The sequence below is a fragment of the Perna viridis genome, chromosome 1 (assembly GCF_037379345.1).
Source record: "Perna viridis isolate PV_CMFRI_1.1 ecotype Kerala chromosome 1, ASM3737934v1, whole genome shotgun sequence".
Taxonomy (NCBI): Eukaryota; Metazoa; Mollusca; class Bivalvia; order Mytilida; family Mytilidae; genus Perna; species Perna viridis.
The window spans coordinates 21,968,342-21,996,307 of NC_142445.1; the positions used below are offsets into that span (position 1 = coordinate 21,968,342).

General features: G+C 32.2%; 1 protein-coding gene across 4 annotated transcripts in view; it reads right to left on the reverse strand.

The window, feature by feature from the left end:
- Positions 1-9,955: 9,955 nt before the first annotated feature.
- The window catches only part of LOC148627787 (protein Wnt-5b-like), a 45,664-nt gene continuing 27,653 nt past the window's right edge, over positions 9,956-27,966 (reverse strand). For 3 of the 4 annotated variants that reach the window (XM_088578936.1, XM_088578945.1, XM_088578928.1), the window contains exon 5: positions 9,956-13,013. In XM_088578936.1, coding sequence (XP_088435062.1) covers positions 12,549-13,013 — 465 coding nt within the window. In that variant the 3' untranslated portion in view covers positions 9,956-12,548. Of the gene's footprint in view, positions 13,014-18,360; positions 20,876-27,966 lie in introns of those variants that run through there. The other variant, XM_088578953.1, reaches the window with a different exon arrangement.

Sequence of the window (27,966 nt, forward strand, 5' to 3'; positions counted from 1 at the left end):
ATGTCAAATAACATTGACGAACGACGAAATTTGCAGCCAGAAGACTAGAATGTCTGAGGAAAATCTTGTGTTGCCGGTCAAACACTTTTTGAATATTTCTTTTTTTTATCATTTGTATAATTCTAAGCTTGACAAGACAGCATGTTTAGGTGATTAGATAAACATGATCGTAGAAATATATACGGAATAGTCTTTGTTTACATATAATATGAAGTACTTGTATCAGTACCAAACCGACTTAGTGACATCACGAGCTAATCGGAAGCTTTTGGCAAAAATCAATTAAGTCCGCTTATGATCTTCCTTCAGATAGAAGAATTCTGCAAGATGGCTATCCACATATATTTCAAAGATTTCGAATTTTGCATAGCCTTGAGCATTTTGCATTAAAGGTTATTTATTTTTGTTTACAGGAGTATAGTTTTTTTTATAAGAGCCTAACTTAATGCTAAGGTGGTCTTTCCCTTTAAACTATGAAAATGAAAAAGCAGATGAAAGGTTGTCTATAGGATATTTCAACCATTTAAAACGATACTTTGCTTCAGAACACTCGATTTCAATCTTGTTAGATTTTTAATTTGAAAATTAAGCTTTCCAATTCTTAAAGAATAAAAATTGAGACAGTAATACAGTTTTCTTTGAAAGGCAAGATTATATTTTATGTAATTCCCCCCCCCCCCAAAAAAAAAAAAGATTTTGTGAATATTTTGCTAATTTGATGTTTCATTAGTTTTTGATTACACCTAAATATAAAAAGAGAGTTAACTCAAGTATATACAAAACATGTTTTTATGCAGATAGTTTGTTTTGTATATTGTAGAATTCTTGTTTTTTTTCTATAAACTTTAAAGGAGATGTAACTAAAATAATAATTTTCGCCGGTATCTTATTTTCATTCAGTTCACGAGACAAAAATATCCTTAAACGTCAATTAATTTCGATGTTAATTAATGTTACGCATGTAATCGCTAAAACATCCGTATGATCCGTATGTTGTATTCTTTAATATGCTTTTTTTCACAGATTAACTGGTGAGGCAAAAAGTTCACTGAAGCATTTTTGTATTTTTCGGCTACTTTTTATACCTCGTTGAGGCAAAAAACAATTTTTTGAGTATTTTGATTCTACGAACTTCCTCAACACGAAGTAAACTTACATATGTATAAATCATCATGTATCCCCTTGTCCTAGCTTTACAATGGTACCAATACCGTTGCAGCTTTACAATTGTACCAATACCATTGCAGTAACACTTGGGGTTTTGGGATAAATGAATAAAATGTACCCCCACCCGCCGAAAAATTGCTTAAATTGACATATTTTTCAATGTCAAAACCCTTAGAGTATTAACACGTCAGTAAAAACAGTTTATTTGGTATTTCCTATTTAGTATTATCACAATTTATACTTCTGGGGTTCTTTTGATAGATTTTGCCGATTTTCGTAGTCAGATTTTATCCAAAAATGCAAAAAATGGGATTTTCGAATTTTCCGTAAAAGTCGGATAAATTCCACTCTACAAGTTATTGCTTGACTAAAACGTCTCAAATTTGGTATCATTCGATAGATAATTTTATTTTCTACATAAATAACCCAATAAAAAACAATTTTTTAAGAAGGCTTTTCTAAAAAATGGTAAAAACATTACCCCTACCCCTAGAAAACATGTCACAGTATCAAACAGAATTCTCATTCACATCATACCAAAATCGGAAAAATGGGAAATTTCAGAATTTCAGAATTTTCTTCTATACCACCCGATATTGTGCTTTTTTCAGAAATCCGTAGTTTAAACAAGCTTTTATGAGATACAGCACATTAATATTATGTCTAAGCTTCAAAATGAGCCTAAGCAATGAATATTTGAACATTTTTATGTCATGTTAGGTGGGAAAATGCCACCCCTACCCATGAAAAAAATGCCACAGCATGAATTTAAATGTGATTTTTTGGGCAAATAAAGGGTGTACAATGGACATGTTGGGTTCTTTTGTTTCAATTAGCGATGTATCTAACATATCTTCTCATTTCAGGCGCCATTTTTTCAGTTTCAATGTAACAATAAAGAGTTTTTCATAAAAAAGGGGAATTTTTGGAATTTTACATTTTCTTCAATTTCATATATAATTGTCAACTATTTTTTTCAAATACTGTACTTCAAACAAGCTTTTGTATATTCAAACACAATTATATAGTGTCTTAGCTTTCTAATGAGCCTTAGTAACAAATATTCGAACATTTCCAAACCAATAAGATAAAAACTGCCACCCTTACCCATGATAAGAATACTTCAACATGACCAAAATGTTAATTTTAAGCATATAATCGATGCAAAAAAGACATGTCGGGTACTTGTGTTTTATATATCGATGTATTATACATATGTTCTTATTTCAGGCGAGTATATTTCAGTTTGAAGCTGACAATAATGAGTTTTTCATAAAATGGTGAATTTTCGGAATTTCATATGTTCTTCCATCTCACATGTAGTAGGTATTTTTTTTTTCAAATATCCTACTTCAAATAAGCTTTTGTGTATTCAGACACATTTATGGAACAACTTACAATTACAGAAAAGTGTTATCGCAACTGTTTTGGTATCATTGGAAAGCTGAGACATTTTGCTACATGATAATACCTAAATATATTAAGTTTGTTCACACATGCTATCTCAGGAAGACTTAGACGGTCAAACAATTGAGGCAAAACAATCCTGGCTTTTTGACCCACTGGGGTATAAACATATGCATATACTGAAGAAGAATCCGAGAATATTCTTTGGCGACAAATTAATTCGCTAATGGGAGATATAAAGGTATCTAAAAATCATCATGAACTTGATGAGTGGGGGGGGGGGTAGTACGGTGGACCCTTCCAGCCCATGGACTACTGCTTTCATGTACAATTCATGTATTCATGAGATTTTATCTCAAAAGCGCAACATCCAAATGAAAAACCAAGATTTGTTATCTGGCCTGTAACTAATTCTGAATAAGAAATAAAGTAAATTTGGTGTTTTTTACATGCATGAATCACCTTCTGTTTGATTTTATTAGCGACTGTTACTTAAATAAGACACATATATAGAACATGCTTATTTAAACATATATGGTTTATGTAAAGAACGTATGGTGTTCTTGATAATTTCATAAACAAATAGAATGTAAAATCAAATATTGTCCGTTTATCAGGTTACGGACCATATTTTCATTTTTTTTATCTCATTTTAGATCATACGTGTGATAAGAAACTATCAACTCATATGACAGGAATGCCTGATATTGGGAAAAAGTTTGTCTATATTTGTTCGAAGAAAATAATCATACCTATGATGTTTCGAAAGAACATTTGCTTTTGTCCATATGTTTTAATGGGTATACTAGTACTCACAATTTTTTTCATTTTGAAACGTTACAAGAAATCAAATGTTTCGAAAATTCTTTAAATAGCACTGCTTTGAAAAGTAGATACTATGAACGCATTTACATTGTGAAAACCGCCTATTCTGTAGGAATAAATATATTTGCAAATAAGGCACAAGTTATTCTTGTATATACATGTACCTGTGTATAATGTTCTCGGGCCAGCTGCAGACTGCTCACTGGTGCGAGGGTTTCCTCGTCGTTCATTGGAGGCCCATGGGTGGCATTGAGCTGACTTTTTTCATCCCGTTGTGGTTTTTCTCCTTGACAAGAAACTACATACTGCTTTATTTAATTTTACAAATTTCGATATTCACGGGTAAGGTGGACTTTAAATGAACCTGTAACAAAATTTAGCTAACGAAATCAGCAGTTAGTTAACAAGTTGACTTCATTTACAAAATACCAACAATGAAGCTATCCATTTAATATTCAAGAACAACAACTTTCTTTACTTTCGCTTTTCTGAGGCAAAAAAGTCATATACTCAATGGCCTTGGAATAAACTAGAAAGATCTGGCATTATTTGGTACAATTTTATGAAAGCATGTTCGTTTCAGATATGTTTTCATCAGCTAATGTTGAATCCTTTAAGATAAAGAGAATCTTCACCTAAATATTTGTATTAATGTGAACATTTAGATTCCGGCAAGTAATTTACCAATTCAATTTAACATAGTCTTTTATTTAAAACTGATTTTTAATGTTAAAGAATGTGCAACTGGGTGCATTATTTTAAGAACATTTTAAACAGCCAATTTTGATGCATCTGACGATCAATGAAAACAGTATGATCAACTATAAAGTCTTTAAGATAATTGGATTATGGAATATTATGAAGCAGTTGAGTTAGAGTAATGATATTGAAGTTATTGCTGTCTGAGGCCTGATATTTTATCGCTTAAATGGATTTTTGATATGTTATATTATAGGGTTATTTCATGAACATCGAGATATATTGTCCTGAGTAGAATTTTATATTACACCGGCTTGCTAGTGCAGTGTATTATCTACAAGGGGTAATTTTTTGTCTCAAATGCGCATGCGATAACCCTTTTTATTGTACAGCTGCTGCTAAAAGCCAATTTAAAACGTGTTGTTTTAGTTGATGACGTCATGATTTTGAAGTTATAGTGCAAAATGGGAGTACATTGTGCGCTTATTTTACTTAGCTTCCTATTGGGAAATTTATGATATAGTAATATATTGTCAAAGATCTGTCGAGATGCTCACACTGAAAAGGTATTACGCTGTCTTTGGTACCAAGCAAGATTCTAGGAAACATTGATAAACAGAATTAAAGAAGGGGTCGATTAGGCATTAAGAAAATGAACAAGCTGGATTTTGACAAGAAAGAACAACAGACCAGATACTCATTCTAAGAAACATTATCGAACATTGTGTCGTGTGTCAAGCACTTCTATACATCAACTTCATAGATTTCGAGAAGGTATTTGACAGCGTAATGTATTTCTATGGAATACTGTAGAAGCTTACAACAATAATAAAGAAGCTATACGAGAACAACGAGATATAAGTAATTAACACAGGATTCCAATCAGATTGGGTACAGATTGAAAGCGAAGTGAAACAGGGATGTGGAATGTCTAGCTTACTTTCCTAGTGGTGTTAGACTTGGTAATGAAAAACAATGTGGAAGGACAGAATACAGGAATAGGATGAAGTTAAAAAGTAAACTAGAAGATCTTGATTTTGTCGTGACATTGCCTTCTTTTAAAGTAAGTTAAATGACGTACAAGACACCACAGCAACCATCAAAGAATAGACAGAGAAAGAATGATGGAAAGAAAAAGACCACGAGAATGAATGTGAATATAGACAAACCAGTAAAAATTGATGGTAAAATGCTAGAGGACATAGCTGAATTTATCTATCAGAAATCAAAAGTAACAAGGGAAGAGCTGCTGATGACATCAAAGCCAGGCTACAGAAGGCCAGAAAGGCTCTCGTTGCCTTATGTCAGTTTTGGAAATTCAATATATACAACATAAAAACAAGATTAAGATCTCAACAGTAATTTCATGTCATTATTGTTGTACTGATCTTAGTGCTTGAAGGATGACCGTGGCTGACATCAAGAAGTGTGAGGCATTCCAGAACTGATGTCTGCATAGGTTATTTTGACCTAACAAGATCAGCAACAAGCCATTTTATGAGAAAACGAATACCCAGTCAATGGAGGATGACATAAAATCCAGAAGATGGTGCTACATAGGCAAGATTTAAAGGAAAGGAAATAATGAAGGCACAAATACAGCATAAACACGGGCTCCAGAAGTCAAAAGGAAACGAGGAAGGCCGAAAGAGACGTGGAGAAGAACAGCGGGGAAAACTGGAATGAGTTATGGTGACAGAGTTGTAAGGCAACAGAAGAGGTTGTCAAAGACCGACCAAAGTGAATAGATCTGTGCCTCGCCTTATGCTTCACAAAGAGCCAAGAGGATAAGCACAGGTATAGTGTCACAAAAAGACAGTATTTATCTATTATTTCAGATTATCAAATGACAGTTATATTTAGGCAAAGATGTCATATAACGCCGATTAACTATTCTCATTTTACTGCTTTTTGCTGCCCGAATAAAATAACTGTTCTAAGTGTTCTGCCCGTTAAGATCTTTCTGATTTCTTTCCAATTAAATTTGAGATATTTTATTCCAAAATTACTCCGATTTATAATGATATTGGTTGTTGATTTTCTTTAAATTGTTCTTATTCGAAAGATGAAATTATCAGTGTTATTTTCCGTTTTATACCGTGTGCTAGACATCTTATTTTCTTAAGTTCCCATATAAAGAGTGTTACATTACCCTTGCAGCCTATTGTACAAGCAAATCCCAATCTAAGCTTGAAACCTCCTTCCTAATATGTGTAGAATGGACTCAAAAGTTCATCTTAGGTAAACTTTTTTTAGCAGTATAAACCTTTGATTTTTCTTCGTATACACTTTATACTAGTATCACAATTCCCCTCCTAACAAAAAACTTTAACTCAAATCTACTTCTTTACAACTGACGGAATTGCAGGGCTAGATAAAAAAATCAAAAGAATGTAATCCAAGGACAAAGTCCAGACATGGAAAACAGACACACACAACAAAGAAGACAAAGTAACAAAAGCAAAGGAGCAATTCGGACTCCACTAAAAATTGGGAGCATGGACCAGGTGCACCGGTAGGGTAAGCGTCCTCTGCTTTTCTAGAAACACCTCCGAGTTGCTCACAAAAAGTCAAGACCGAGATAAACGAAAGAGGAAAGGAAAACTATGACACGGTGAATAAATTAGTTTTCATGGCGCAGATGGAGACACCATAACGATCCACGAGTTAATGATGACGACCATAAAACTTTTGTAGTGATGACTTCAATCGTGTAGCAACATAACCCTGATCCAGAAGCCTATTTGTTAGAATTCTAGCGATATAAAAAGTCTGCGTAGTCTCGGCAAGCTCTGGCTTAACGTATGAGTTGTGATATGAACATTCCAGGGATATTGCCACAGATGAAAGGAAAATTGACAATTTTGAATGAAAAGTCATCACGTTTGTCGTAAAGGTTAGTCAATAGTTTACCATCGATTTCTAAGTGTAGGTCAAGATATGAGGCTGACTTCACAGTGTCTGTAGTATTCTTTATCTCGAGTTCTTTGGGGTTGATGTGATGTATCAAATCCCCAAAATTAGGATTGTTTAAAGATAATACGTCATCTATATAGCGGAAACTGAGATTAAAAGATCTAGCTAAACGATAGTCTTTCTTTGAGAGTGAAGGAATAGGTCAGCAAGTAGAGGAGTTCAATTTGTTCCCATTGGAATGCCGACCGTTTGTTGAAAAACGAGTCCACCACACTGGACAAATATGTTGTCGATTAAAAATTCCAGCTTTTGTAAACATCTTCTTCTGTATATTTGGAAAATGATTTGGAATTATTTCTTACTTGATAAAATTATTGCTATCTAGAACATGTTTGCTGGATTAGTTTTCCAAAAGACAGTAATTATTCATGCACCTCTACTTAGTGTTTTTTCTACACTTCTACTGCCGCAGCTAGAGACCCTAGCAATATGAACACAATTTCGCACAATTCTTTAATTAAAACATTAGATAAATGGATTATTTTTATCACTAAATAATCTTGGGAATACTATAATCTCATCTGCCTAAAAATAGAGTGAACTTAAGAACACTACAGAAACCAGGAAGACTGCATCTTATCTTGATCTTTCTCCCGAAATTGACCAAAAAAATGGAAGCTTTCAATTCAATAAAACTCTGAGGCAAACGATTCGACCTTGATTTCTCTAGTGACATATATGATTTGCAACGGCTCCATTGTATGGAACTTTTGTCTCTCAACTCATGTACGCTTTTCTTTAGAAATTGCAACCATTACGATGATTAGGTAGACAGAGCTCTGAAATTGTCACATGAACAATCAGGACAGGTATATGTTGTTAAAATATGAAAGCCGTCATTTCAAAAGTTCTACAGCCATCACTATAATATGATTAACAATCATGGAGTGCCATCCAATTATCATAGAAACTAGCTGTATGTTCTAAACTTAATCAAATCGACATTGCATGTGAACACGAACTTAGAACTTCTAGATCATTGGTATAAACATACATTTTAAGCATCTACAGAATTCACGACTAATGGGGAAGGATTTGCTCTAAACTTGTCATATCAATTCAATAATCATGACGTAAGTCCTTTTCGATAATGAGCTGTGTCTGCCAACTTTCATAGATGATATCGCTCTTCACCGGACTTGACCTTCAATAGTTGTGTCTTCCAAGAAGCTCGCCCTTCTAAAACAACAGATTTCATACCGATGTTTTGGAAACGTTCCTGTTGTATATCTTTCTGTGTGATCCAATTTGTGATTTGTGATGTATGTTTTGTTATACCCCCCCCAAGCGCAAACAAAGTTTTGGGGTATATATGATACATCCCGTCTATCCACAAATCTTATAAACGCAACTCCTTCTAAATGGAATGGTAAGAAGTATAAAGCATATTAAATAGGAAAAAAATAATTAAACATATACATACAATGAAAGAGACCATGTATTTATCTCTCATCAACAAAATACCCCATAGATTGACTCCTAAGCTCTAATGTTTTGATTCAATTATCCTCCAAAAATAATTAACCTGCTGTTCTAACCGACCTAACTCCCACTATCAAATATGCAACCCGACTAGTATTTAACATGGAAAGGGTTATCTGAAAGAGTAATCAAGGGAACCAAAGTTATAGCGGTAATCAAAAGAATGTAATCCAGGGACAAAGACCAGACATGAAAAACAGACATACACAACAAAGAACATAAAGTAACTAAAATACATACAAAGTAACAAAAGCAAATGAGCAACTCGGACTCCACTAAAAACTGGGAGCATGGACCAGGTGCACCGGTAGGGTAAGCGTCCTCTGCTTTTCTAGAAACGTCCGCCAAGTCCGGGGTAGACAAACGAGGAAAGGAAAAAATTCGGGGTGTCTGGCTTCAACTTTTTTTCAAATAAAATAAGTTTCGAAAGAGGACATACTAACATTTTTTTTTTAATTTGGTTGCCATGCATTCAAATGATAAAAACAAGAAAATAAGACAACTATCTAGACTGTTTGTTTATAACATATTCAGTTTTTATATATTAAAGTAATTGTACACTTACCTTACAGGCAAATTCAAAGTATTTGATTTTGTTTTATGATAGATGTATGCTTATTAATACATACTAGAAGGTAATAAAATGCCTATGAATAGTTTTGTCTGTCATTAAGTATTAACAATAATAATATCATTATGGATTTTGGACTTCAAAGAAGTATATTTCAATCGCAACAGATAGTATACCCTGGACTTGACTTTTTATAAACAACTCGGTGCAGAGGACGCTTACCCTATCGGTGTACCTGGTCCATGTTCCCAGTTTTTAGTGGAGTCCGGGTTGTTCATTTACTTTTGTTATTTTGTATGTGTAATTTTGTGTCTGTTTTCCTAGTCGGGTCTTTGTCGCTGGATAACATTCTTCGGATTTCTGCTAGAGTCTTATTCCTACATTTCCTTGATATGATTGGTATGATTCTATAAACTTGATTTACTTTGGATCGCTTGCTTTGTTAAAGACTAAGCATAACAGAAAAAAAAATGAGATGTCTCCCTTTTACCCTAACACTCACAAAATAAATATCATTTTAATGCAGTATTAAAATAGATTTGCAGTTAAATAGTCGTCAAAAATGATTTTAACTGCAATGGTAAGGACCTAGTGCCAATTTTATGTAATGCAAATATTTTTATTATTAGCATGTGGTTTGCAGGAAGATATTTGTTTCTCTTGTTTAATTTATGTAGTTATAGAAACAAAGCTTTTTCTTTACACATCATTCTCCATATGAATGAACTTAAAACAATGTTTTGTGTATATCTGAAACTCTCAACTACAACAGATAATTTAACTTCTGGTCCGTTCGTTAGCTTGTTGAACAACTTAACGCAAGCCATGTTTAAATGCATTTTAATATGCAAGTCATAACTGTTCTAGAACAACTAGAGAAAGTGTAACAATTTACTAATTGCACTAAAAGCAAACACTCAAAGTTTGTATGCTAATATCTTCTAGAATTAATTAGTTGATTGATTGTTGGGGTTTAACGTCCGAGCAGCAATATTTCAGCTATATTCAGACGATGAACATGAAATGGATGATAAAATGAACATGAAATAATGATAAAATGAAAAAAGGATGGGAAACAAGGGGTCGACAAATTTTGATTGCCACTGGAAATAGGGAGAGGTGGGTAGGGTCGGACAATTTAGCCTCCTGTGGCGGAGACCTATGGTTCCTACTCCGGGAGAATACCACAGTAGGGTTCTTTAACGTGCGAGGAACGTGGCATCTTTCCCAACACGGTACACCACTATGGTATGCGGTCAGGTTTTCCGTATTATAGCCTGACAACCCCAGCATGTAACACGCCAGGGGTACCCCATTCCACCACCTGGGGCACACAACCCAGTTGCTATGTAGGCAGAGCGCCCTACCCCCGGCTATGGTTCTGAGCACTATTTAGTCGTCTTTTACGACAAGCTTAGCGCTGCTGCAGGCCTATTCTTTTAACACCCGGATCTTCACGGGGCAGAATCAATTTGAATAATCAGTCAATTGTAATACAGTACGTCTTTAGAAAAAATTTAGAGTAAAAGACTTACATTCATATTTTCATTATTTGTTTTTCGTATTGTTATTGATGTGTGCTCATTCTTATTTCTTTAATAACATATTGGGAAGATAATGTATATAATACAAGACAACACAGTGAACAAGTTAGATAGGTTAACGTGCCATTTATCCTTTTTAAAAATGTCCAAATAGTTCTGATATTTTCATGTAAACGAAATCAACATTATCCGAAAATAGTACGATATCTAAAGCAAGAAGATCCAATGGAAATACAAACGGGTATGGTGAAACTCAACAAAAAGCACCAACATATAACCTAAATCTAAATATTAAATACTTTCAGAGACCACAAAAAGGTTTATAGTATAAACAGAACTTTAAGAATTAAAGTTCTGAAAGGCCCCAACAACAAAAGTAATATCCACGGTAACAGAACGATGACTTCTTTAAAATTAAATTAAAAAGTAATATGACGACACGAAGACAAAGTAATGACCAACATCTCCTAACTGTGGACAGTTGCATGAAATCTTTGATGGAGTTTAACTAAGTTTATAAGATATTAACCAGCCTCTTTAATATATTGTCAAAATGAACAGACACAACATTCAAATACGCCATAAATTCACTCAATAACACGTCAAATTCTCTCTAATCTAATAAAAATTAGACCTATCAATTACTTCATTCATTCTACTTTCTGTTCTGAGTATTACATAATACCTTGCCGCTTCGTGTTGCTGGGTATATAAGACCAAAACAAAAAAAAATAAAATAAAACAGGAAAAGAGTAATCAAGGGAACCAAGGTTATAGCGGCAATCAAAAGAACGTAATACAGGGACAAAGACCAGACATGGAAAACAGACATACACAACAAAGAACATAAAGTAACTAAAATCATACATACAAAGTAACAAAAGCAAATGAGCAATCCGGACTCCACTAAAAACTGGGAGCATGGACCAGATGCACCGGTAGGGTAAGCGTCCTCTGATTTTCTAGAAACATCCGCCGAGTTGCTCATAAAAAGTCAAGTCCGGGGTAGACAAACGAGGAAAAGAAAACTATGACCCGTTGAATAAATCAGTTTTCATGGTGCAGATGGATACACCATAACGGTCCACGAGTTCATGATGACGACCGTAAAACTTATGTAGTGATGACTTCGATCTTGTAGCAACATAACACTGTTCCAGAAGCCTATTTGTTATAGTTCTAGCGCGATACAAAAAGACTGCGTAGTTTCGGCAAGCTCTGGCATAACGTATGAGTTGTGATATGAACACTCCATACGCAGGTGCCGAAGGGATGTTGCCACAGATGAAAGGAAAGTTGACAATTCTGAATGAAAAGTCATCACGTTTGTCGTAAAGTTTGGTCAATAATTTTTCTTTACCATCGATTTCTAAGTGTATTTTAAGATATGAGGCTGACTTCAGAGTGTCTATAGTATCCTTTATCTCAACACACCAGCCCAGCGAGTTAAATCTATAAACTTTTGTCGCTAATAATTATACATCAACCTATGATATCTTGGGACTAAATAAGCTTACAGCTTATCAAAATGTTATGGATATAATTCAATAGTTATGTGACCTGGTGCGTTCAAGGGGTCAAATTCGATCTCGAAATATTTTCAACTAAAATAAGTATCATATTCAAGCTTAAGAGTAAAATTGTTTTCTGCTAAGCAGCCAATTTCTCGGGCTTTGAGCATTTTAAGTTCAAAAGTTTAAAAAAACTTTTTTTGATTATCAACATATACCAAATTATTGTTTATCATCATTAAAACTTAGCCATATCGATTGATATATCTTACATTGTGTTACATTTCAATTTGAATATTACTAATACATAACATAACTTTCAACTACACTAATGTTATAAATTTCTATAATTTTTTATCAACAGACTCATCTACATGTATTCACGTCAACAATAGTTTCACATGTTCTACAGTGATAGGAGCAACACCAACTAAATTTACAGCGACATTCTTCTTCTCGGATTCTTTGAACAGTTTTATATCCTCGTCCACAGCACATGATGTCACATCCATCCAAAACATAAGAATTGTTTTTACACTCCCTTCCAATCGTGCCTAAGATTCCTAAACTTTCATTCTTAAAACAGTAGGTCGGAGATCGCTGAAGGTAAACCAAATCTTCTTCGGTTGGTTTTTCAAAATATCTACGTCGATAAGGAACTAATTTAGAACGGTTCCTATTCAACTTTACTCTTATGGAGTTCTCGTATTTGTCATAAAGTATTCTTCCGACTTTTCTAAATGCTGCCAATTTTTTCCAACACGTTCTTAAACAACAAGATCCTGTAGGTCCGTGGCACTTACAGGATAATTCAGCTGAATTGACAACAGCCTATAAAATCAAGTAAAAGCAAGCTTGATAACTTAACAATCTAACAGAAATGAGTCCTTTTCAGAATATCACAGCCTGGAACTAAATGAAGACACTAAATACTTACAAATTTGAAACAACCAACTAAAGAAGACTACTTAGTATAAGGCAGATGATGTTTTAAGTACATATTCTGTTCATGTATGTAAAAGTGATTTATAAAATTCTGTGAAGTCCAATTCAAAGTATCGATCAGGAGGTAGACCTAGGGTAAGGGACATTAGTCTTACAAATCATTGGAACGTTTGTCTAAAATATTTAACATCTCATGTAAGCATCAAAGTAACTTCGACTGACTTCATTCTGTATCAAATGAACGCTATGCCTTGATGGACGATGATAAACTTGAATATGATACCAAGATATCGCCGATTTCAAAAGTTATGTCCCTTACTCTAGGTGTACCTCCTTAAAAGCTCATTTCATGACAGATGCATATTTATTAGGATGTTCGAATGATAACATGCTTATGAGTACTTTTGTCTGTCAATAAGAACGATGCTTTTAACAAAAAAATAGTTTTTTATGCAATCTGAACTTCCTATGGGTATCTTTTTTATCATAATAAATAGTCTACTATTCCCTCTCATTAATGGGTGTGATGTGTTTTTGATATGAATTTGATTATTATTTGAAATAACTTGCTTTTCTTACAAAACTACTAATTTAGAAAATGAGGTGTCTCCCTTTTACCTTGTCACTCTGAAATAAATATCAATCATGACCAGTATTTCGAAAGTTTTTTTTTAATTTAACAGTCGTCAAAATGATTTTAAAAGCTATGATAAGTGCCAAATCCATGCGAAGAAAATATTATTTAGCATGTGATATTCAAGCAAGTTTTTGTTCGCTTTTTCAAACCATTTTTTTCACTGCATACTTCATAAATGCATGCACTTGAAACGATATTTTTATTCACATCTGAAACTCTCTTCTACAGCAGCTATATTTATTGTCCTTGTATGCTTTCTAAACAATTTAACACCATAATATTTAAGTGTTTTTGGTTTTTACTTTACTCAAATACTACTTGGCTTTATTTGTCAATCAAGGGGTAATACGTAATAGGCTTTATAAATACAAATGTTTAAAGCTAAGAGCTTAAATTCAAATGTTGATTTAAATTATGTATAGTGTTATTTATGTATGTATTTTTTCATGATTTTATAATTTATTATGAAATAATGTATGTAAAGCAGGACAATATTGTAAACAAGTTTATATAACTTAATTACTATATATCCTGTTTAGATAAAATACACCATAATTATTATTATTATTATTATCTTGCTGGTGACCAATTTGTTCTGATATTCTTATGTAAATAAAATGAACGTAATCCTTGAATAGAAGGATATCGTGGCCACGCAGGTCCAAGGACGAAAACTTTGTCTCTTAAGTACACCTCTGCCTAAAGTACACCTCTGCCTAAAAACCATGCTAAGGCTTATATGTGGTGATTCATGTATTTCTAATCCCAAATATGTTTTATTGCAAATCCTTCTGTAGGCCACATAGAAACTGCATTCGGAAATATAAGTGCAAAAAAAGCAGTTCACTAGATATTTTAAAACTTAAAATTTGTTATGTTCTAGTGCAGAAAAAGTACGGGAAAATTGCCCGCCAGAATTTTACACTATAACCTGTCAAAAAATATTTACGATAAGTAGCAGATTCCAAATATGTTATGATTGGAATTCCTTCAGTAAACATCATCGAAAAAAAACGTATTAAAAATGAAAGTGTAAATGAATGTTGGAGATATTAACACTTAGAGTTTGGTTATTTTCTACTCCAGAAAAAGTATAGGAAAACTTTCAACCAGAAACAAGTCAAAAAAATATTTCACGATAAGTAGCAGATTCAAGGACATGAACAAAGAAAGAGTTGTTATGTTCTCCCTCACTACGTTCGTCCGAACATAAATCATTTCCATTTTATAAGGGCAAGTAAAAAGACTAATATAGGAGGCGAGGCACACCAAAGCAATTTATTTAAAAAAGAAAAATCAAAGCTGCAAGTTTGTCAGTGGCGACCATCATCCTGTCATGTCGTAGTAGTCTAGAAAATATAAATTGTATGAACATCATTAGAATTGATTCATACAAATTAACTTACAAAACATAACATTATTAAATAAACTTGTCGGACTGCTTTGGTGTGAACTCGATAACTTTAAATGATACAAACAGACCTTAAATACCCAAACTATAACCGAATTACTCATAATACTCCGCCCGCATACCCAATAAAACAAAAGGAAATATAATTTTAAGAACCTAACAAATGTATTTATACAGTTTAATTGATTATCTTAAGATATGATGAATTACCCCCTGCCTGGTTTTTAGGCGAAACCATATTTAAAAAGGAACACACACAAATAAAAAACGAAGGAAGCTTGGTTATATCGACTATTACAAAATGGTGGTCGTTGTATTTTCAAATTGATGACGTATGCATTGAAATAGCATCATCAATCTTCAAAAGGCTTTCCGTAAAACTTAATAATACATTGAAATCTGTTTTAACTAAATACATATGGGGAAGAGTAATTTGTTCAGTTCGTGCAGTTTTTTGGGTTTACAAAGGTTCACATTGTGTTGAAATTTATACGAATAGATATCAGAAGATGCCTTAATTACACAGGATTTGGTTAACATAGTTTCCACTGTAACACACAATGCATTCATTAACACTGAAAAAACCAATAAATCATTGACAAACACATGTAATGAATTTATTGAATTATAAATGCACTATATGTATTGGTTATAGTAAATGTAAATATAAATGTAACAAGAGACTCAACTACATGTATTCACGTCAACATTAGGAGCAATATCATATAAATTTACAGTGACATTTTACTTCACCCATATGTTGAACAGTATTATATCCTCGTCCACAGCACACCAGCATACGCACGTCTAATCCGTGTGACTGCTATTTCTGCTTCCCCCCCACCCCCCCCCAAAAAAAAAAGAAATCACACCAAGTATTCCGCTATACGGAAAGACAGCATGCGGGAAAGGTTAACTAAATCTTCCCCGGTTGGCTTAAAATATGTTTGGCGGTAGCAAACAAATTTGTGTACGATGTTTGTTAAATTTTACTCCTATGGCTCCATTTAATCTTTTTGTGTTTTTCCCGATTTTCTAAAAACCCGCCAATTTTCTCGAACATATTTGTAGTACTATGATCCAGTAGGGACGTGACATTTCATGTCATCTCGGTATTGTTGGCTGCCGAGTACACAAATAGTAACAGACAGACAGATAAAGAAAGGACATATATAAGGAAAGTCTAATTAACAATTAGCACTGTTTTCATTTATATTTACAGAGAGTAATATAGCATTGAGCTGGCCGTCCCTTGCTTGGATGGCAGCCATTATTTGATTAAATGTCGTAGGTCATTTGAAATTAACTGCTAAACCATAAAAGAGATTTAAACTTTCTATCATTTCATAGGTATTTAAATATATAAGTATGAATGAAGATTTAAACATCTCTGTATTTTAATTGTTCGTTAGGTAATTTCATTAAGGGAAGATCAACTCTGTTCACTAAGTTAACCATGTTACTTGCTGTAAAAAAAAACCATCTTTTCTTTTAACTCTTATAGATTTGTTTTTGTTTCCTTGTAATTTTGGTGAATGGTTTAAAAAATATTTTTGGTTGACATTCTTGTGTTTTTTTTCTGATTTCTTATATACATACTTTTAAATTAATACATACAATCATTTTAGTTGTTTGTATCAGTTGTTCCACGCTTCCCATTAAATAATGGTTCGTTCAATAAGCAAAGTAAAGTTAAAATACAAAGCATAAATAACAAAGATTTATTCCATACCTTACATAAGTATAAGTCATATAACACAAAGAAACTCAAGGCTATATTCACATAGAAATTAATTTGAAGCAAAAACTCATCTATAAACGGGTGTTGAAATAATATAAATGGTTTAGTTTAAAATTAAAATAAAAAATCATATTTTTGATCAAAACATTTCATGAAAACAGTAAAAGGTAAAGTCAATTCAATATCGTATGCCAAATAATTCTTGTATGTATAAACTTTACAAATACTTGATGCAAAAATTGTCGTTTATTGGTGGAACGGTTTATGTCGAACACGTTATGAATAATATGCAAAACAAAAAAACAAAACAAAACAAGACAACAATCACTGGCCTGATTATTTCCTATTCCAAACGTTAAAACAGGATTTAATTCTCATTTTCAATCATGGTAACTGTGAACTTTGAATCATCAACAGCATATGCACCAACGAAGTAATGTATGTAATTATACAATAGTACCTTCTATATTTTATACAGAATAAAGCAAAACGAAACTGATATCAGAACTTAAATTATTTTAAATCACAGTTTCTGCACAATCTATACAGTCAAACCATTTCATTGAGACTTATATTATGTGCAAAATAAGGGAGTAAAAATAGTTCAAAGACATTTATAAAATTAGAAGAAATATTTCTTTGTATTTCTACTGAATACTGCAACGAATTTATCACAATGCATCCAGGAAGCTTATTTTGTATTGAAAAGCAGTTTTGATGCAGTTTATTATTATAGAGTCCAAGAAAAGAAAAAAAAGTGAAAAAAAATTGAATTGCGAATTGCGAATTTATCTTGAATCACGTCGTGTTTCTAAGTGTGGTTTTGAAAATTTTCAAACCTTTATGAAGAGAACTTACGATTTAGATTTTTTTTTACAATTTAACTGGGATGTAGTCTCCTGGGGAACTGATTATGTTAAGTAATATGAACGTTTAGTAAAGTACGGTCTGTATTATTGTTAGTATATCTGAATACTTTTTGGAGAAAAATGTTTGTCAAATGTACACTGTTGCAAAGTGATCAAACTAGCGCCAGGCTCTTTCAACTCAGACTGATTCGGTGTAAAAAGTATGATATGGGGTTCCCCCATAGATCCATTGGTTTTGAATAAATTGAAGTTATTGTATTGAAGAACCAAAAGTGCATGAACAGCAAAAGTACATTTATATTTTTTATGCTATGTAAATGTGTGTGTGATTTTTTTTGTGTTTGTTGTTGTTGTTGTTGTTTTTGGTTTGTTTTCCTACCTTGACATGCAGGTTAATTAAGTAAATTTTTATTGTATTTAAGGCTTAATTTCAACAATCATCATTTGCCTCTGGTTCTAAAACCCTATGATGTTAATACAATAGAATTTTTTTGTTTTCTCTTTCTGTATCTTTTGCAAATTTTTGCAATAAATTCCAATAAACTGTAATTCCTAAATAAAACACTAAGACGATGTACAAAATTAACAATTTATTGGAAGTCGGTGACAAAGTTATATTTTTTTTCTGACCAGTCCATACAAGAACAAAAAAAAACATAACAGCAGATACACTTGATATGTTCTTTTCACATTAATTAGAACTGATTGAATTCCCATTTAATTAATATAATTATTAAAACAGTCAAATGGAATTACATTAATAACACTTCCATTTAATTTCTAGTCCTGTTCAATGCACAGAGACGTCGAAATTCTCCCTAGGCGCATGAATATTGTTTAATCTTACGGAAAAAGTGCCGATAGAAAATTACTCAGTATGGCAAGTTGTCGAACATAAGATTTTATCGTATAATGAAAAAGCTGATTTTATTGATACTAACATTATTCGCAAATGAAGCATCAGAAAGATAAAAACAAAACAGTAGCCCATCAAAACTGATGGATTCGTGTGGGAGTGACACTTTAAAAGTTCATCTCGACATGTTCCCGTTTACAGTACACTGTAATATAGTGTAAAAACTGAAATTAAACAATACAGAAATGGACATCCGTTTCGCCCCTGTTTTGCATATTTGAGACAGTATACGTAGAAAAAGTGACAACAATGTTAACTATTAAGCTTTTCATTTTAAGGCAACATACTAAATACATGGAATTGAGGCTACAAACTCACACGATGATAGAAAATGAAAAATGACTTATTTACAAATGTTAATGATGATTGCTATCAGTCACACTTACTCGTTTTTCTATGGAAATATGATGCTTATTTGAATAATTTAATCCTTCTCCAACTTCATAAAAAACGAAAGCTACTGGTTTAAAGTGTGCAATGTATAATATCATTTATAAATTATTCATAGCAGGGCAAAACCTGAATATAACAAGAAAATAAGTACATGGCCTAGAAGGACAGTGTAAACAAATAACTATTGATAAAACACTTTAGGGTGTTGATCAAAATAATTTTAAAAAAAGCAAGTGTTCCTCTAAATTATTCTTTTAAACAGTCTGTTAAGATGATCATAGAATCTACTTCATAATATTTAAAAGAAAAATATGATTTTCATAATTAATTTTTCAATCTTGATCCAACTGCGTTTTGTTTACTATTCTTCAATGATTCTATCTGTAAACTTGAAAAATATTGTTCCTTTTAATTTATTTCAAGTAAAACTTGCTTTTCTCTTGCATCACTTTTTAACTCAGTACAGAGTTAAGACACTAAGTAAAAGATACCGTCTAAAGTGAAAATCAAACAAAACCAACACACCTATATCAATTGACATTGATCATGAATAACATAAAAGTTGAACAAACTCTAAGTTGTAAAAATATAACAAATGTAACAAAAACAATATACAACAATATTATTAATAAAATATTGCGTAAATAAATAAATTCTTACGATTATCTACAAACGTGATTGATCAATATATGCAAAATATCTTTCATGTATTGCATTTTCCGGACAGTCAGCTATTTTTCGGAATTTTCGAATTTATTTTACGCCTTACTTAAGGAAGTGGCCGTAATATCCGATGTGAATTTCCGATTCATGTGAGATTCGAAATCAGTTTGTCATGATTTGTTCTCCTTTGGTATAAGAAACACTTTCTGGTACAAGAATGTAAATAGGGTCATGCAAATTTCAATAAATGTCTTGACCATACATGTTATTCTATCAATATGTGTTTCTCGAAGTAGAACTTTTAGTCAGGGCACTAACTATATGATTGAATGATCCCAATGTTTATCATCTTAATTTCCTCAAACAAAATCAAACACTATGTGATCCATTTGTGCATTAACTTCGTTTCGAATTGTTATTTTTCTACTCATGCCTCGCAAGTGTCACTTCATGAAGTGTAAATAAAGAGGTAGATGAAATAAAAGGGCATATCACATATTCTTTCCAACTCTCTCTGTTTGAACACATGCAGAATCTGGCAGCATAGGTATCTCAGTGCACCTATTTAAGCAAAACTGAGATTGACCCCAGACATGAAGTTGATCTTTTCTTAACTATCACAGTCTCTAAAGTCTTTATTACATTTCACAACTTACTCATTTACAAGAATTTACGTCTATTATACGTTCACACGTTTTACATTTTACATAGCAACACCAATGAAATTTACAGTGACATCTTTCTACTAGTTTTCTTTTAAATGTATTATACCCTCGCCCACAACACATCAGTCTACAACCATCTGTTCCATCTGAATATCTGTTACACTCCCTCCCTACTGTCCCGAGAGAGCCTGTAGTTTTATTTGCCACACAATAATCCGGAGATTGTGAAAGATAAATCAAATCCTCTTTTGTTGGTTTATTAAATTTTCGTCGCCCTCGAACTAATCGTGTACCTCTTCTGTTAAATTTAACTTCTGTAGCGCCATCATATCGGTCTTTAAGTCTTTTCCCGACATCTTTAAAAGGTGGCAGAGCTTGCCAACATGTTTTTGAACTACATGAACCAGAAACACCATGACACTTACATGCAACATTGGCATAGTTGTATACAGACTGAAAAAATAATAAATGAAAGCATTGAAGACAAAAGTAGTTTCGTTAATTAACTATTATACTTATAGGATTTACGAATAAAAAATTGAAAAGGAAACGACTGTTAATAACACTGATTTTAAAGACTTTTCTTTATAAAATATCATATAGATCGAGAATGAAAATGTAAAAGAAAGTAACTTTCAAATCCTCATTCAGTCTTCAATGGACATATAATATTTGTAAACAATAATCTTAGGAAATTGTCCACAGTTTTCTAACTTAGCCGGTAGAAATTTTAAACCGCACGCATGGCTATAGGGCAATAGGTGAACAGTGCCAGTGAACTCTGAACCGGAATCAATTCCAGGCCAGAACATTGTTTATTATGTGCAATGTCTAGTGTTCTTCAGTGACAGTAATTTTGGTAGCTATATATAGAAACAACATTCCAATCTCGGTGTTGTTTTTACTGAATTGCAATTTACATTTGCATGAAATAAAACATCTGCGTGTCTTTTTCAATTTATATCGAGGTGTTCTGAAAAATTAAAATTGTATTTTTGATTGATTTAAACGACATTTGTTGTCATTTGTATAAGCGACCATTGAATGCAGCCTTTCTTATTCTTTCAAAAATGTTAATTCATAAATTAAGACCTAATTATCCGATTATATTATTCAACTACTGTCATTTCTACAATAGTTTATTATTTCATACTTGCTTAAATCTCAGTATTTAATTATATGCAGTAATATACACTTGGAACATTTATGTGAATAGTATATCAATGCGACAACGTTTCCTCAGGTGTTCAATTGATACAAACAATGTGTTATTTTTGAAACATAGTTATTATATAATTTTGTAATTTAAATGCAATGATTTTTGTCATTGGTATGTATTTGTAAAACTGATTTATGGGTCTTTTTATTTAATTTTCGCTTGTTGACTAATTCTACGTGCAATGTTTTTTCTATCGGTATTTGTTGTAATGGTGATCTGAACACAAAGGTTAAGGAATTAGTAAAAGACGAAAAATGGTGTTTAAATCGTTATAGCTTTAAAACACTTTTGTAATTCAAGAGACAATTTAATTATAGGTTTTTATTTCTGACATAGCAATGCGACGCTACATATCATCTACAATTTTGTGTGAACAAATGTAAAAGCATGGAATAAGCTTAGCAGTTAGGAGATCATTTGAGAGGCGAAAATTGTATTTTTACGAACATGAAAAGTGACGCAAAAATACGAATCACCTTTATGTTGACAAAACAGTTATTACAAAATAAATTAAAGAAATTTGGCTATCAAGGTATTACTGAACTGCAATCCACACTTAGTTATTGAGATTGTTTACAGCATACAACAAACAAATGTTCAAAACTGAAACATAAAATAAGCTAACATCTTTAGTGAGCTGCCAAATACAAAATATTCGTAGTGCTTTGTTCTTTCGGGTAATGGCAAAACGGCAATAATATTTCAATATAAGAACCCACAAAATATACAGAAGAACGTTGTTATGTCTGTCAGATACTTAAGTGATACTTTCTAGTTAAAACTGTTTCTTTTATTTGAAAATTCTGTAAAAAAAAAAAGAGCAAGCCGACAGAGAAATGAGGAAAGTAAAAAGAAATACAGAAATAGGTCCAAATACTAGAATTATAATATAATGAAACGAAAGAAGATTTATATACTGAACAAGTATACTCTAAAATATGACCCGGTGTTGATTTTTGCCAAATTCTGTCCGACCAGAATCAAGAACAGGCAAAGCCAGGCCAGGATAATGATGTCAGGACATGTTTTAATGTATGCCCAATGAACGGGTAGGAATTAAGTGTGTAATATTCAATGGGCTGATAAACCAGCAACAAAGGCTGGTGATATCCTCTATAGTTGTTCAAAGTCAGTAGTAACTCAAGTCCATCTTAGCAATGACCTTAAATCTCGAGAATAAAAATCGAGATGAACAACCAAGTACAAAAAGTTTTACTGATTACTTTATGTAAGTATTTGGCCTTCAAAGAAAGGGTTCAACAATGTGTTCAGGAAACTGAGACACTAGACATTTCAGAAATCGATAGTAGAGGGGAGGACGCTCAATCTTCCCAGACCCTTGGCAATTTCCGAAGTATTTGAGGTGCAGTTGCATAAATCTATCTTCAAAAACCTCAAAGCATATAAAATATGTTTGCTTTTAATGCAAAAATTCGTAATATCTTTTCTCATAGCAATATATATTTAGAAATCACTTCAAGGAATAAAGGAAATATGTTGCATGTACTTGAACATTCGGGCTTGTTAGTTCATTTCCATTACTGTACAGTTCTTAATATCTTTGAACAGGAACATTTAAACCATAACTCATACCAGCTCTTATTTTGGCAAAAAGAATAAAAAATTGAAATTGTCCTTTTGAAGATTTACTAAGACAGAATTTGACTTTTGATCTTCAAATTTATGATTAAAAAAGGTCGAACATTGCTAACTATGTCTAAACTAAAATGGCATTTAATAATTATACTGATATATCGAGCGAGTTTAATGAATTTCACTGGAGCGACAAAACTTTAATTTACGTTTTACTGGTTCTCCAAGGATGGTTACAGAACCCCCAAATGGTTTATTGCTTTATAAAGACAGGGTTCGTGTTTCACGGCCATTTTTATTTGCAAAGGAAACGATTTTATCACTAGTTTAAGCTACTCTGCTCAATTCAGTCAGCGGCCACCGTTCAAGGTGTTTCTGTAAACTGATGTTTACTGAAGTCTAAAGGAGCAAATTTTCCCCCTCTGATCAAAGTCATAATTGAAATTTCAATAAACCAGACTATGATAATTAAACACCGGTAAGAAACTAAAATAAGAGAAGTCAAAGTCTATTCTGAGCTATCAAGCAAACATTTCAAGATGGGAAAGTAATATTCTTCATCAAGCATAGAGAGACGCGTTGTGTTTGCTTTTTAATTAAGTCTGTGGAGATTTAAGAAATTATTATAAAACAAACCAACAAATTAGATAACTTGTTACCACGGGTACATTTAGTGCAACATTTTATATGAACTACTGAAAAATCATTAAATTCAAGCCAGACCTGGTGCTTTTCTGAGCATTTAGTATAAATCTCAGGAAAAGTTATGACGTGGCTTATGTCATAATCTCAGAAAGGTTAATGAACTTATGTCATTTCATTCATAACACAACATCAAAAACATGAAATAAAATACGCTTTGTTTTTCATACTAACGTTACGTTTTTTTTTCCACACTAACGGTAAGCTTTTATTAGTCTTGATCACAGTATATGTATCTACCATTGTTTACATCTAAGTAAATAAATATTGTTATATTTTATTTAACAATGATAACAATGTAGTTAAATATAAATACAGGAAAGCGAATCGGAAATTTGAATGCTGCAAAAAATAATAATTTTATGACAAATTGTACTTGAATAGATAAGTTATCAAAAAAACCGCCACTACGATACTGTTTTAAAAGTAAAACCAAGGAAACCACAATTTAATAATTGTCAAACTTCAAATATTTTGGACGTAGACAACGACAAGAAAATAAAAATAACAGAAAGTCGCATGAATGTGACAAAAAAAAAACAAAACATCAGTATATTTATGAACAACTCGGATTCCTTGAATACGGTCTGAAAAAATCGGTATTGAAAGCGTTTTCTCTAGGGTAAAATTCAAACTCCATTCAACATAGGTTAAAACTTATATTCTGGAAGACATTGCTTATTTGATCGCTCATCCAATCCAAATCTCATATTTGAAAAAGATAATTTATCTACAAAAATATGGAAACAGCATCATAACTGAAGCGACTCATTGCTGATCTAGGTGGTGTCCGTATGTTCAAATACGTAAGCACCCTGCAAAATAGCTCAGCCTGGCAAATCCATTATCCTTATTACGAATGATGTATAGCGGTCTTATCATTATTTTATATGAACTATAAAGTCAACAAAAATAGACGTTCGTCAATTATCTAAGAATGTGCTTCTAAATTCGTCATGTGAAATCATTTTTCCACCAAAACGTACTCATTGCATCATTGAAACTTTTTCGGATTCGGCAAGATAACGAATAATTAGTTCAATAATAAGCGTTAATTAGAAGGAAATATGTAAATAATTGTTTTCTCAAAAATATCATATGTATAGCTATGTCTGGAAGCCAGAAAATACCAAAGATTGGCACTTAGTTCATGCGAACCGATAACCAAAATTTAAACAAAAAAATACGAGTTGGATGAATGGTGATGTTTTCAAGAAGTCATATACTTTCTTTGACACTTTGAGCAAGTGTCCTGTGATAGAAAATTACTACTTGTTTTGATCAAATTAACGGGGAATCTCATGAAAATATTTAATGTGAGCAATCTGTGAATAGTCTTAAAATGACTTTTAAAAATTACGCAGATTATTGAACAAGTTTCACATTCAAGGTGTAACATTTCCTCTGCATTATATCATTTAAAGAAATTTCTGTTATTGCGTGCGGTAAGTTTGAAAATAATTTGGTCCGCCAATTGATCACGCTATATTGAAAGGGAGCAATGTATTTTAAATTTATATTATACATTTTAACCATTTAATTTTCAAGTTATAGTTCGATCTGGAGAAAAATATAATTTGTGAATAAATTCTTTGCATTAGGACTTTTTGTTTGTACATTAACTATTAGGTGTCTATATAAGTTTCATAACACATCTAAAATTCATCATTAGTACATGAAGAGATTCGAGGACTGTCGAGTTAACCTGCAAAACTTTTTTTTTGTTCTGGAATGAAATAAGAGTATTTTTCTTAATTAATATACAGACACCGGTGTCTTTTGTAGATAGAATATTTTGATATTTTTTAAAAGGAAGTATTTTTTAAAACATCATTAAAACAATTTCTTCTTCTAACAGAAAATACAAGTCGTGTCGTGATCTTTAAAAAAGGCCTCTAAATTATATCCTGTTATGAAAAAAAATCCGATCTCTAAACTGTCCTTTAAACCACCACGATTTACTTCAGCAAGAATCAAATACCACTAACTGGACAATTGGAAAAGTATTGCATGTCAACAAGGAATTTGTTGTTGAAATCTAGAACCACAATTACAGTGTCAAAAATAAAACAGGTTATCGTAAAATTATTTTAAATAGCTCTTATTTGTATTATAAATTTCTTTTACTGCTTCATAAAATCTATTAAATATTTTATGAACAAAGATATAAAAAACATCAAAGAATCAAGTTCTGGAGATGTTTAACGATTGTTATCAGTAAATAGTAGTCTCGCGTTGTCTATTTCATCTCTAGGAGTTCAAGTTAGTAATAAAACCTAAGAGCTTCATTCTTCTCTTTCTGACGGTTTAACACTGCAATTTCATATGTTCGTGTTACATCTTTCTAACACCTCGATTTTTTTCTATGACTTATAAAAGATTACATATCTATACAACATGTAGGAGTCTTGTAGAGCATTTCAATGAATTCAATTTCGAGATGGCTCATATTACAAGAAATATTAAGAAATGTAGCATATGTTTGTCAGTTTTATCTATAAGATGCTCATCATAACAGTTGAAGTGGTGTTTCAGTAATGAAAAGTATATTGTAAGATATTAAAGCAATTTTAACATTAAACCACCAGTGATAGGGAAAAAAAATGAATTATTTTTTTTTAAATTCATTATTATATCAATATCTATTTTCAAATGTTTCAGACAAATAAAATAACAGCGAAATGAAATAGTTAACATAGTTCTCTCTTTATACGCATGTTCGTATGTAATAATTAGTGAAAACTTAGAATAAAAAAAATAAGTAAGGTTGTTCTATCAATGAACGTTTCTGCTCAAATGGAATAACGTTTCCTGTGTCGTTAATGCTCGTATTATTTAAGACTGAACTTTAAAGCAAATTGTTTTTTTTAAATAGATTCATCTGTATTTTAGCATTGAATTATGTATTAAATTATCCTAACCTTTTGTAGTGCTAGAGACAGTCTATATCAAGCACCTGAGACTATCCGGGAGGTGCGAATTTCCTGATTCCTGTGTAGGATTAGGGTTTTCATCACCAATTGCCATTATAACATTCGATTTTCTTAGATCTTTCCAGCATGGGGCACAGGATGCCTTCACATGGTCGACCCCCACTAAATCGATCTCTGCCCTCTTGCACTTTCAATCATCAATTGCATTTCCATTGTCAAAATAGGATAAGGGCCGATCAGCGCTGTGGTACGATCGATCCAAATATAATTTATATTTTTGATAGACCACTTTTATTAGTGTCTTGACATAACCAGACGCTCAATTTTACCGTTAAATGTCCCGACGGTATGACTTCTGCATCTTTAATCATTTCAATATTTGCAAATTGACAGGGACTTCAATTTATTTTTGCCACCTTTGACCTCAGTGATAACAACTTACGATTTGTGTTTTAGTTCCGTTTACAGTTAATCTTACACTCTGGATTGCTATGGTTTTGTTCAACTAGATTCCTTTTTTATTGCAATCGGTAGTGTAATAAAAGGTAATTGAAAATAGTAATAAAAGGTAATTGAAAATAGTTTTAAAAAATGGCAACAAAAAAGAACAGTTTAAGAACTTTGTCATTAGAAATAAGCCCAGGTTATTTCGTGTAGCCTGCTAAAAATAGAAACATTCCTTAATTGTAAATATAAACATTAAACCTTGCATTTTAGATAACCGATAAGATACGACAAATAATCAAAAGTGATCTATGAAAAAAAATCCATCTTTAAAGAAAACTCGGATAATGCAATTGAAAAGATATGAAAATCAATTTCGAATAAAAATATAAAGCGATCAAAATTCTACAAAAAAGAGAATAAGAACAAAGATATCGTCAAGATATCCGCCTTTCCTCCACAGAAAAAAAAACCAAAACAATTATTAAGAAAGAAAAAAGTCACAAAAAATCGGAAAATAGGCAACAGACCAAACATGTAAGACTTGGCAAAAGATGCCAGACCAAACACATACGATTTGGCAAGGAGATATCAGACCAAACACAGATATTTTTGTAAGAGATATCAGACCAAACCACATAACATTTGGCGAA